General features: G+C 48.3%; 1 protein-coding gene across 1 annotated transcript in view; it reads right to left on the reverse strand.

Annotated features, from left to right (window-relative positions):
• The window catches only part of MED12L (mediator complex subunit 12L), a 370,846-nt gene that overhangs the window by 8,242 nt on the left and 349,600 nt on the right, over window positions 1-13,004 (reverse strand). Inside the window, exons 38-41 of the mRNA XM_045294999.1 lie at window positions 11,275-11,364; window positions 10,368-10,597; window positions 8,714-8,870; window positions 6,942-7,025 (exon numbers count right to left, since the gene is read on the reverse strand). Of these exons, the coding sequence (XP_045150934.1) occupies window positions 6,942-7,025; window positions 8,714-8,870; window positions 10,368-10,597; window positions 11,275-11,364 (561 nt within the window). The remainder of the gene's footprint in view (window positions 1-6,941; window positions 7,026-8,713; window positions 8,871-10,367; window positions 10,598-11,274; window positions 11,365-13,004) is intronic.

The following is a 13,004-nucleotide window of genomic DNA, read 5'->3' on the forward strand; positions in this document are numbered from 1 at the left end:
ATGATGGCAACAAATGTACAACTGTGCTTGACACAATGGATGGATGCATGGATTGTGTAAGAGTTGTACGAGCCCCCAATAGAATGATTTTTAAAAAAGCCTAATCTTAACTCATCAACTAATCGAGTAACATATTGGGGTACACGCTGCAGCAATATTTAACATGCATTCATCCTTCAGCAAATAGAAACTTTTTTTAATTCTGCTTCACAAAGATGGCACACTGTAGCAACTGTCTCAGTCTGTATTTTGATGATGCAAAGCATTTAAGGAGCATGTGCGTGCACTTGCGCGTGTGCGTGTGGGAGGCATACCTACGGGTAGGTGTTGAGTAGTGGTTCTCAAAGAGTGTGACCCCTTGGGGGTTTCTGAGATTCTCCCTGATCCTGAGATTCAGGGTGTCTGTCAGATCAAAACAATTCTCATAGATAAGACAAAGGGGTTTTTGTTTTCTTTCTTGCCACTGTTTTTTAAAAAATCATTTTAATGGGGACTCTTACAGCTCTTGTCACAATCCACACACACACATCCAGCTTTCCACTCTGATCAATGTACCGTGCGGTTTTCCAGAGGCTACTATGTCAGACATATGCTATGGTAACACACCGTGAAAGCCTATGTTGTTAAAAAAATGCAGTTATTTTCCATCCATATAAGTCACCTTTGTTAACATGTAATGAGATCGTTTTAAATCCCCGAATAAATGGCTCTACATCCTTCCTTCAATTCTGAATACAGGAACTCTTGATAGGCAGGCACACGACGGCACTTGGGACCTGCCGTGAGCCTGGAACCCGTGAAAGGGTTCTGAGGCCAAGAAGCTTTCGAACAGCTTTCCCGACTTGACCGGAGGAGTAAGCAGCGAGGAGGCTAAGCCAACCGTGTTCTGCGGCTTTCTCAGTCGGCATGCTTTCCGACAATGTTTCTTCTCAAGGGCATCTCGATGCGTCTTTTTAACTGGCTTTCACCTGGATGTGAATACCAGTAGGCAAGGGGCCCCCACCCCGCTCTCTGTACAGATGTAAGCAGAACAGACCACAGCACTGCACCAGGCCCCTTCCCGGAGCCTGGGAAAGCCGCGTCTGTCTCCACACGCAGGGGAGTGCCAGCAACCTGGGCAGACCCAGAAGTCTCAGGTGATAGAGGTCGGGGTATTGGGTCTGTGTTCACTTTCAAGGTACCGAGGTGCTGGCTCATGGTCATCAATTATTTTGATCTGCATGCACTTGTAATTGGGAAGACGAAATCAAATCCGCAGAAGTCTCCCCAGAACTTCATCTCCAGCCTCCTTCTATCCATCTTACCTCCCCTGCTCGAAGGGTGGGGAGGAGATTCGGTCCTCGAAATGACGTCAAAGAAGACCACCACCTCGCAATGATGTTCTCTTAACCTGATCTCTCCTACTCCTAAAGGAGAGAGCCCCTTGGACCCCAACGGTGTGGCGACAGACTTCTGAAAAAGCATATTTGGCTGACGGGACACAGAAATTCCTTGGGGGAAGACGCCATGACACCTCCACGTGACTTCCAGGCAGAGTTCCCTCAGCGTTTTAAAGTGGAAAATAGGTAGACAGGCACAACTAGGTTACAATCTAACATCTAATCACTCAATCGCCCTTTGCACCCTTCTTAGAGTTGTTCTAATTTTTGATATTTTCTGTTTCCTTTCTTTTTTTCCCACAACAGGGGCTTCCTCTATGTTGTTTGGTTGATGTTGTTAGCTCTTCTGTCTCTTTGTTTTGTGTTTGTGTATGTTTTCCTGTATGAAATCCAGGATGGATGAATCTATACAGAGAGCCAGTAACTGGGCTAATGGTTTCTTGGGGGTGTGGCAGGGGAGGTTGGGGGGAAACGGGGAGCTATAACAAGGAGCCCAAGTTACAGAGGAAATGTTCTGAAATGGACTGTGGTGATGATTGTCCAACCCTCCTCCGGACGACTGAACTATTCAATTGTATGCTATCTGGACTACTGCTATAAAATTGTTTCTTAACAAAAGAGTTAATGCAACCCTTTAAACTAGAAAGGAACGTATTGCACTTAAAGCAATCCTGCACATTTTAAAAGGTAATAACATTCAATGATATTTGATACTGACACGGATCCGTCGAATTAAAAGGCCAATATTTGAGAGCTTTCTGTTAGCACGTTTCCAGGCTACTGCCCCAAACACCTGAGTCTGAGAAAGACATGGAACAGGGCAAGTATAAACATGGTTTTCTTAAAACCTGGATGTAGCTCGACAGACTCACAGCGACCCTACAGGACAGGGTAGAGCTGCCCCTGCAGGCTTCAGAGCCGATAACACTTTACGAGAGTAGAAAGGCCCTTCTTGACCTGACAGGGTGGCTGGAATCAGTGTGGACTCAATGGCAGTGTGTTAGTGTGAGTGAGTTAGCGAGTGAACTAACTTTTCTAAAGAAAAGATCGTGGTCTGTTAACACGCTTTGTGAGGACGCAAGGTAAGCGTACCACCTCACAAGTTTTCATAATAATGGGTTTTCAAGTCAAAACTCGCATCTAGAGACGCCAAAGCCAGAGATGCCAAAGATATTTTCCAACCCGACCCGCCAGTCCTCGTTTCCACGCCTTCCTTCCGGAAGACGAGTAGCTGAGCCAATGGCGACACAGGCCGCACTGTGTTGACGCCAGGCTTGATGCAGAAGCATGGGCTTTTCTTAGTTTCTGGCTCTTTTCACAGAAGAGCTGTTTGCTGATGGCACTGCATTTTAAAGAAGCGCCTACTTCTGCTCCAAGTTTGCTTTACTGCTTCTGTGTGTGTATCGACATCTTGACACAGTTCAAATGCTTGCCAACTAGAAGTGTTTGACCAAGAATCAGTGTCATAAAATAATGTGTATTAACAGGCACCGCGGGTAGCTGGTGGGTCAGACACCACCCCCATGCCATTCCAGGGGAAGATTCTGTGAACGCTAGCTTAACTGCCTATGCCGATGCAATCCAAAACTTCACTGAAATTGTGTTTCCTAAGGATGTTCTGTGAACGCTAGCTTAACTGCCTATGCCGATGCAATCCAAAACTTCACTGAAACTGTGTTTCCTAAGGATGTGTGCCCACAAGTTGAAGTTCAAGTGTTTGGAAAGTACAAAGCCACGCTGTTGTAGTAGAGTAGCTCTAGGAAAAGTTTAAACAGCCTTGACAAGAGTGAAGCCATTTGGAGCTGACAGAAGCCATCATGAACTATAAATGAACCAGCTATGAACTATAAATGAACTAGCTGATATTAGGGAGGCAGGCTGTGCTGACAAGCGCAAAAGGCTTGGAAGGACAACTAGAGCGATGATTGTTCAACTCAGAGCAGTGATTGTTTGACTAAGAATGGCTAACCGCACTATCCTGCTTCTGAACTCTGCTTGCTTGCACACCTGCAGGTTGCAAACGCATAAAAACCTGTGAAAAAGTGAACGAGGGGCTGCTCAGTCTCCTCTCAAGAGGGCGGACAGTCCCTGCGCAGGTAATAAAAGTCTTTCTTTTGAACTTGTCGGCGGTCTGGGTTGTTTTCTTTCTGGGAACGGACAGTAGGCTACAACAGTAGGGTGGCAGTCGGGAAATGTTACATAACCTCTGTGTTAAAAATTTCACTTTAAATACCGAACAACTCCGTTATTTGGGAGTATGTGATAGTATCACATTGCCCGCTACCAGCTGCTTTTAGCCTTCCCTCCAGGTAGGGCAACCAATGGCTTAGGTATAAAACAGGCATGCAACTATGGCTCATGAATAATGAAGCAGGCTATATGTGTGGCCTCACAGATACTTAACTGCCACCCTACATTGATGCAACCAAGCTTGTGGGAAACAGATTTCCCCCAAATTGTCTCCCCCAAATAAATGCCAAACTTAGCTGCTTGCTACACATGGTAAATCACTACACTTGGTGGTCAACAGAAGTAGGTCAGGGGTTATTCTCCTTAATGGTTATCAGCCACCTAGAGCAAACAGACTGTACATTCTGTCCCACCCTAAGTAGGGCCCACTCCCTTCTGATAAGGATAGTAGTACTGTACATTGTTTCCTTCTAGGAGAGCCCAGGGAGGTCAAGCCCACTCAAGGGTGACCAAGCTTAGGCTGCCATCATGAATCTAGGGTCCGCCCATCTTGTCACATGTATACTGTTAGTCCCTCCCCTTGCTATCGTGTCCACCCCTAGCTCATCCCCTTCCCGTTGCTCATACTGCCTATGTACAACCCCTTCCTGTGACGTATGTCTTTACCTGTAATTAGGAGGCACGCACGCCCCCAAAGATATATGAGCCTTGGTTAGCAATAAATCTCTCTCCCCTGCCCTCTCAGCCCATGCTGTGCACGGACCTGGCTGGTGAGATCATTGCCATCCAGGAGGTGCGCATGCTACCGTGACATGTGTCTGCCTTCCTTATTTTACTCTCTCTCCCCTACCTCTCTCGTTCTCTAAGACTTTATTATGATCTTTATATATCTGAACTGCACCATTGCACTTACTGAACCTATGACTAGTTGTGGGGGGGGCTGGCCTTACCCACACACAGGCTCCATATAATCACAGTCATGTGCTCGTTTATGCATTTGCACTTAAGAAGGGAAGTGTTTACACGAGGAGGCATCATCAGGCTGTAACCTGACAAGTTATACCCCACCCTTTCATTCTTAATACCCTCATGTTGGCACATGTAACTACCAGTGGCCTGTAAATGTTGATATATTGCCTCATTTGAAAGTGATCTTTTTAGTCATTAGGTCCCATCAATTCAGCTCCAACCCACAGTGACCCTGCGCACAACCGAGCAAAACCCCGCCCGGTCCTGCGCCTCCCTCACAATTGCTGCTGTGCCTGAGCCCACGGACGCAGCCCCCGTGTCTGTCCATCTCACTGAGGGCCTGCCTCTTTCCCTGCCCTTCCACTCCACCAACCATGATGTCCTTCTCCAGGAACCGGTGTATGATAAGTCTTGCGTCCTTGCCTCTAAGGAGCACTCTGGCCATCCTTCCTTCACATAGATCGGTTGGTCCTTCTTTTAGCAGTCCAGGGTACTTTCAATCTTCTCCTCCAGCACCGCCGTTCAGATGCGTCTCTTCTTCTATGGACTTCTTGACTCAACGTCCAACTTCCACAGGGCAAAGTGTACTCGATTGCTGCTTCCATGAGCATTGACTGTGGATCCAGCATGACAAAATCCTTTGCACCTTCGGCCTTTTCTCCATGTATCATGTTACCTAGTGGTCCAGTGGCGAGGCTGTTGGTCTTCTTTACATTGAGCTGCAGTCTGTACTGCAGGCTGCGATCTTTGATCTTCAGCAGCAAGCGCTGCAAGTCCTCCTCACTTTCAGCAAGCAAGGTTGTGTCATTGCATACCACAAGTTGTTCAAAAGCCTTCCTCCAATCCTGACGCCACATTTGTCTTCAGATAAGACAGCTTCTCTAATAATTTGCTCAAAAGACTGATTGAATTAGCATGGTGAGAAGTTACAACCCCGAAACATACCTTTCCAGACTGTAAACCATGCAGTATGCCCTCCTCCTATTTGCACGGCTGCCTCTTGATCCATGGACCAGTTCCGAGTGAGCACAATGCAGTGTGCTGGAATTCCCGCTCTTCTCCAGACTGTGCACAGTTCACTGTGGTCCACACGGTCCAATGCCTTTGCACACTCAATGAAACACAAGGAAACATCTTTCCGGTATTCTCTGCTTTGAGCCAAGATCCATCTGACATCAGCACTGATATCCCTTGTTCCACGTCCTCTTCTGAATCTGCGTGAACTTCTGACAGTTCCGTGTCAATGTACTAATGCAACCATTGTTGGATGATTTTAAACAAAAGTTCTTTTAGGAGCTTACAAAAAAATGTTACAGATACACTTAAAAACAGTAACAAACAAAACCAAATCAGAACTAGCAGAGTAAGGTCCATGATCAAGAAGGTGTCCTTAAACCAAAAAGGAGATTAAATTGGCCAAGGGAGATGCTTGTAAAATGTCTCGGAGATGTCATAGGTCAATGATCCTGCTCCCTTGTCAATCCTCTGGGTCACTTTCTTTTAATCACCTGTGTGTCCTCTCATGCCTTGCTCTTGTCCAAATCATGCAGCTCCTTCGTTTGCTACAAGCCGTGAAACCGTCTTTCAAATCCCATGCTGAGAATGGCCGACACCAGCACTTCTCACCGGCGAGCCAGCTGGCCGCAGGGAGTGCTCACTCTGACGATACAGATTCCCTCCGCAGACATGCCCTTCCTTCTGCGTACGTACTGACCTGCACAGACACTGCCTGCATCTGCCAGGCGAGGTGACCGCTGACCGCCGTGGCCGCAGCTGCCACTTCAGTGCTTCCATTGGAGTGAACGGAACAAGAGCACACATCGAGAAGAACAACCGTAAGCCAAGCACCAAGCGGGAATACTGCACTCAGTTGTTAAGCTACCGTAGGTTAGACAACAACCAAGGCTGGGCTGAGGCATTTCCAAACTTGATTGACAAAACCACAGGCGAGAATCGAAAGATAATGAATTGTGTAGCAAATACGAATGGGCTGAAACCAGTAAGGATAACATTTCCCAAGGCCGTCCCACGCTTTCTGAGATCACAGAAAAATCAAGGAAAAGGAATCCTTAACCATATGTAGCAAAGGCATTGTTTTAACATTTAGGAAGAAACTTGATGTTTAAACAGCAATATTGTAGACCATTTAGATCTTAAAAAAAAATAATCTGAAAAGGAAAAATGGTGGGATCAATCCGAGCCCCAGACATTCACCCCTTTAAATGAATACAGATATCCCAACCACCACACCAGTAAAACTCTGTTCGAGAAGGTTCTGGGGGAAAAGTCTGGGCACATGGAGGCTATTTCATTCAATTCCTCACAAAGTTAACGGACAGGAAACACACAAGTGGCCTCTAAGGAAGAAGCCCACGTGTCTGGTTCTGCAAAACCAGGCCTTACCAAAGGCTGCTGGGGCTGCATTGCTTGGAGACCCAAGGTCTGCCCTTGGGGCTGGGAGGCCTGGTGGAGCTGGGGTTGCTGCATCTGCAGAGAGAGAAAAAGGATCATACACTTCAAAGGAGGGCTTTCCTATCACCCCCAAATTTCCTATCTATCTCCACCTGCGTGTGGTATTACAGCAAACATAATACATGCCTGCCCCCTTTCATCTCTGCCTTATCAATTAATTGTTCATCCTTCAAGGGCCCAGACAAAAAATAAGTTCTTCTCGGGCCACTCCAGCCCTAGGGGCCTCCGCCTTGTGCAGTCATGCACGGTCTACACTGCTGGCAGTTTTTCGTCCACTCGGCATGGTAGGAGCTACCCAGCGGGCTACTAACCACATGATCTGTGGGTTCAAACTCACCAGCTGCTCCTCAGGAGGCAAGTGAGGCTTTACCCTACTGTCAAGATCTGCAGGCTTGGAACCCCACAGGGGCAGTTTTACCCCATCCTGCAGGGTCACCATGAGTTGGCATCACCTTGCTGGCGGCGAGTTTGGACTTGGGTCAACAGGGCATCCTCTGCGTATCTAGTGTTTTAACTCCTTTTGTGTCTGCCCTTGGCCTCTCTGCCTGTTCCATCCTCTCACAGACCATCCGATTAGACAAGGACTGCTCAGGAACTCTCGTTCATCCCCGACGACATCCAGAAGAACTCTGGAAAACGAGATTCTTTTTTGTCTCTCTTTGTTTCTCTCTAAAGGAAGCTTTCGACGGGGCTTAGGAGACGTGCTGACATAAATTCTTAGCATGAAATCAGAAGCTGTAGCGGTGACAAAAATGGCTCATGTCCAAAGCTCTCCAAAAATACTTTCAGGCCACAGAGGAAATGTAGTCTCAGAAATACCTCGGGTGGGACATGCAGGGGAGGGAAATATTAGTGTTTTTTTCTGCATGACCTTTCCGGCTGCCTCCACCCGAACACTTCTCTATCCCAGGGCAGAATCCCAAAGATGGCAGGGTGAACGTTTTTCCCCATCCCTGGCATTTTCCATCCTTTGCTTGCCTACCTTCCCATGGAGAACGTGCTCCCTTGGACTCAGATGATAAGGAGTGACAGGCTGGCAGTAAGAGACGAGGATCGAGGGTATGTGCTCCTAGCAGAAGCCCGAGAGAGGTCACTGCCCACACGAGCAGTGCAAGCTGAACACTGACTGTACTAGGAAGTCACTTCTCCATCTGGAGCTCCCTACCTTCCTGCCCCCCTCCCAATCAAGCTAATTCAGTCATTCTTTCTTTGTCCTCCCTGGAGGTGGCCAGTCACCAGAAAAGGAGTACGTCCGTCTGCTGCAGACACAAGTCAGTTTCTCCGGAACGTTCTCAGAAAAGGTGATTAAAAAGACCAAAAACAAACTCGCAGCTTTGCAGGAGGCAGGGTTTTGCCGTTTTTGTTTTGAGAGGCGCTTCTGTGGTTTCGTCGCAATACTTTTTGATGGACCCGTGCATGTATTTAGGAGTCCCGGTAGTGCGCTGGCTAATGTGTTTGCTGCTAACCCCAAAGTCAGTGGCTTGCTCCCACGAGCTACTCCACAACAGGGGGAAGATAGGGCAACCTGCTCTCCTTCAGATCTGGCCCCTCGGAAACCGTGGGAAGTTTCCTCCTATCCTAGAAGGTCACTGTGCGTTGGAAGCAACTGGACGGCAGGGGGCTTGCCTTGGGTTGGGCTCTGTGCTTGCAGTCTGGAGAGGAAGGGCCCCTCACGCCTTGTGCTCATCTCCCCCACTCCATACCTGGAGGAGTCTCTGCTGCGGTCGCACTTGGGGCTGTCTGGGTCTCATGGGGTCCTGGGGCAGCTGCACCGAGGGGAGGTTCGGATGGGCAGGAGTCAGTACAGCATCGACGCCGACGCCCACCAGAGGGCTCTGCTGGAGGGACGGATGGTTCAGTCTGGAACACAGGGCACAGTCGGCTGTCAGGGAACGTGTGCGAGCAGATGACCCCCATTCACAAAGAAAACACAGTGTTTTCACCGATCCCCTGGGAAGTCCCATTGCGAGGAAGGCCAGTGGTTAAAAAAATCATCCTGATGCTCAGGCACAGAAAGGATCGCTGGGCAAGGGAGAGCCCAGATTGGCAAGCGCCGTCACCACTGAAAGTGAAGGTCGTGGATAAGCGGCATTTTAAAGACGTTTGAAAGGATTCTCAGTAAGATACCAGATGAATTACGCATTTGCTCTGCCAGCAGGGGCTATGCTGAAGGTCTGGGATACGCCATTTCTCTTGTTCCCACAACAGCCCTTCGTTTTGGGGAGTTCTAATTTGAAAACGAGGCAACGGAGAGCCAGAGAAGCAAGAGCCAGATCCATACCCACATCAGTCATCGATGGAGCAATGGCACAGGTGGGATGTGACCCCGGTACTTCTGGGTCTTGGAGTTGAAGTACTCAAGCAATAGATTCTATTGCCACTTATTATAGAAACAGTGGCGAGAACGTGTATTTTCCAAATGAATCGCTTCTCCCACATTGTGTTGCCATTGAGCTGTTTGTTCACACCGTGACGACTTGGGGGTCGACGTGGAGTGCGTGCCGAACAGAACAATGATTACAACGTCCTCTATCTACACTGTCCAGTAGAGTAGGGCTGGCAACACAGTGTACAGGGCCCAGTGCAGGGTAAAACTGCAGGGCTCACTGATCAAAATAAAATGAATAAACATTTCAAGGCAGTGACAGGCAGGCATTCAAACCAGTCATTCTGCTGTGGCTCTTGGGCAGGATTCCATGTGGACTCGTTGGGATCCCAGGCAGAGTAGAAATGCCTCACAGGTGGTTTCTAGGCTGTGATCTTTAAAGGAGAAGATCGCTAGATCTTTCTCACATGAGCTGTTAGGCAGGTTCACACGGTGCACCTGCCCAGCACTTCACCACTGCGCTACTACTAGAGTTCGTTCGCCAATCGTGAGTGAGCATCTTCTCAACGCAGGCCCCGTGTGAGCCCCCAAGTTTTCGTGCCCACGGAGCCGGCCTGGCTGGTAGCATCTAACGATGGGATACTGAAAACACGGCCAGTGTGCAGAAAGAACCAAATGTTTCCCTTACATTTTAATTTGTTTCGGCGTAACTTTAATTAAAAAGCCGCGTGGCTTTGGTGGCTCCCGTCATGGACACTACAGTTCTAAATGACGCCTGAATGCCTAAGTACGCAGGAGCCAGACGAGGGCCCACAGAAAAGGGCCCTCAGAATCTATCGGCCCCTGGAAAGAAGTATGGTCCTTGCTCACATGAGCCTCTTACCACGATGCTGCTGCCCCAAATGAAATGATGGAAGGGAAATGATGTGCAGATACGCAAAGGCCATCAAAGCTACTTAGAAAGCGCCATGCCTTAGAAGTCTAGGCATGGGATCATTGACAATAGCAGTCGTTATTTCGACACGTGTCACCTCTGGGAGCCAGCCAGGGGCTGCAGGTACGGCGAGGCCTGCTGTTGGACATAGCTGCCGGGCTGCTGCTGCATCTGCCTGAGTCTCTCCATGAGCGCAGGGTTGGAATGTGCTGCCGGGTACGTCCTGGAGGGGTAGCTGGGAGAGAGGACCACGCTGCCAGCCTGCTGCTGCGGCGTCTGCTGCAAAGGCACCTGCGTTCCGTACATTGTGTAGCCCTGAGGCATGGTCTGCAGGCAAGCACAAGGGAAGAGGTCAGAGGTGCACATTACCAGCCAGCTCCATGATCACTAAGACGCAGAGGACACACACAAACCCAGCGGGGGCCCCTGGAAACTCCCTAGTCGGAAGAGGACTACTCTGGCAGGCTCGGGAGGCTCTGCACAAATGACTGCCTAGAAGTCAGGCAGCTGGGCGAGCTGCAGAGGAGGGAGTAGTTTGAACAATATCATACAGGCAGTGAGATGCCAGGGAACGATGCCAAGGTCTGAGACCAAGTCTCGTGGCTTTCTGATTCCCAGCGTCCCTCCTCTTCCAAGTTATCTTGGACTAGGGCACTTTCAGCTGTGAATGAGATACTCATGGTGAACCTAAATAAATGTGCCGGGGTTTTCAAGCACTTCCATAGCTACAAGATCATTCCTAGAAGGTTTGACTTGGGAGTTTTTAATTCAAGAAATTTCCTAAAATAGGCCGTGCTCTTTAAATGACGCTCTACCCTGAGACTTGTTCAACCACCATGAGTGGTGCTTTCTGAGATACCAATGATCACATGGAAACAGAAGAAAAATCCAGGTTCTGGTTCTAGACCAGCTAAAGGAGTCGGGGGTTCTCGCTCACTTGGCTTTTCTCTGCAGAGGGAAGACAGGGAAATCCTGGCGGCAGCTATGCAGTGACAGAGAGATACCTGTGCTTGTGGCAGCCCTGGATACTGAGAGAGCTGAGGGGAGGGCCGAGTTTGTGCAGCAAAGAGAGCTGCCTGGTCGCCCGGCTGGCCCTGGAAAACAAAGCCAACACAAACTCTTGATTATAATGGCCGGGGCTGGATTGGAGCTCCTGGACCATCCTCCCAGTGACCCACATTGCAATGCGTCTCAGGACATGAACACAGTACCTGTCGAGGGTCTCACTAGATTAACCACCACCCATCCGCGAACCCCTATTCACCCCTTCCCCCGAGGTGTAGCTGCTGCTGTCCTTTCTTTGGAAGGAGACCCTCTTCTGCCCTCGGTTGAACACAGACCAAGGATGTGCGCCTGTGCTTTGCTCTGAGGCAGCTTCCCAGGAAACTCCACTCACAAATTGTCCCCTGCAGGGAAATCCGACCCCACGGGGCTGTATCCGTGTGTGACCATAAGGGAAGTAAACATGTACTGTATACAAATGGTATATAAAAAATGGTGACGTTTGAATGACATTTTTCCCAAGTGACAAAGGGATGGTTTTGGCACCTTCTGTGGCTCTACTCCTGATGCAGGGGTTTTAGCACTGCTTTCCAGAGTGGCGGTCTGCTTACATGCAGATGTAACCTAAACCCACTATTGTCACGTTGGTTCTGACTCATGGACCCGGTAGGGCAGGGGGTCCCAAGCCCGTAGATCTCTCCAGAAGCAGACAGCCTCAGCTTTGTGCCCTAGAGTGGCCGGTGGGTCTGAATCACTGACTGTTCAGTTGGCAGCCGAACGCCTGGCTGTCCTTCTGTAAAGATGACCGTCTTGCAGACCCTACGGGGCGGTTCTGTTCTCACCTATGGGGCCATTAGGAGTTGGAATCCATTGAAGAGTGAGTGTGGTTCTGGGTCTCACTCTACTTGCCAATAAAAATTGATCACCAGTTAATAAAAACTATAATGATAATCAGCTACCCTATGAAAATAAACAATGAACATCTACTCAACCAGTCTTGTTTTACTACTTGTTTTGACCATGGGAAAGTAAGAATATTCGTTAAGAGCACCTATAGGTGTGGTCTGGGTGCAGAAGGTACTTCGTTGAAACTCACAGTAAGGGTCGCAAAGAGAGGACCAGTTTCTAGTATCCCGAGGGTTTACAGAACTTACTAACTATAAGTAATAGGGTTTATGCTGGGATGATTTTACTATTGGTTTTTAATCAGAATCCCTGTGTTTAAAGTACTAAACTATAGCTCTATCCAACCATATTAAATGTGTTTGAAAAGTAAATGTCGCTGTTCCTAGCACGGAGCTAAATCAGGGAGTTCATCAACAATTATTAGCACAGAACAGAAGCCAAACACTGGGCTTCTGGTTTCTTACTCTCATTTTCTCACAAGGAAATCTGATAGATCAGAACGGAAATATTCTACCATTTTCTTCAGATGAGAAAATCCAGGCTCAAAGAGCTTAGGAAACTTACTGAGTTCACCCCGCGCTAAGCCTAACAGAGCCAGGATCTCAACTCCAAACCCAGGCTCTTTCCATTAGACTGTGATGTCTCCATGTGTATTACAGATCACAATGCTTAAAATGCTTATTCTTTAGGAAGACAGACCTCTTAAAATTACCCAGATAAGAAACTGAAAAGTGAATCCCTATTAAGACTTATGAACAAAATACTGAACACCAAAATGAGGACCTAATGTCGGGGGTTTAAATGGAGAGAAAATGTTTTGAGAAAC

This window comes from Echinops telfairi, unplaced genomic scaffold (genome assembly GCF_000313985.2).
Source record: "Echinops telfairi isolate 266 unplaced genomic scaffold, ASM31398v2 ScPeMD7_4225;HRSCAF=4972, whole genome shotgun sequence".
Classification (NCBI taxonomy): Eukaryota; Metazoa; Chordata; class Mammalia; order Afrosoricida; family Tenrecidae; genus Echinops; species Echinops telfairi.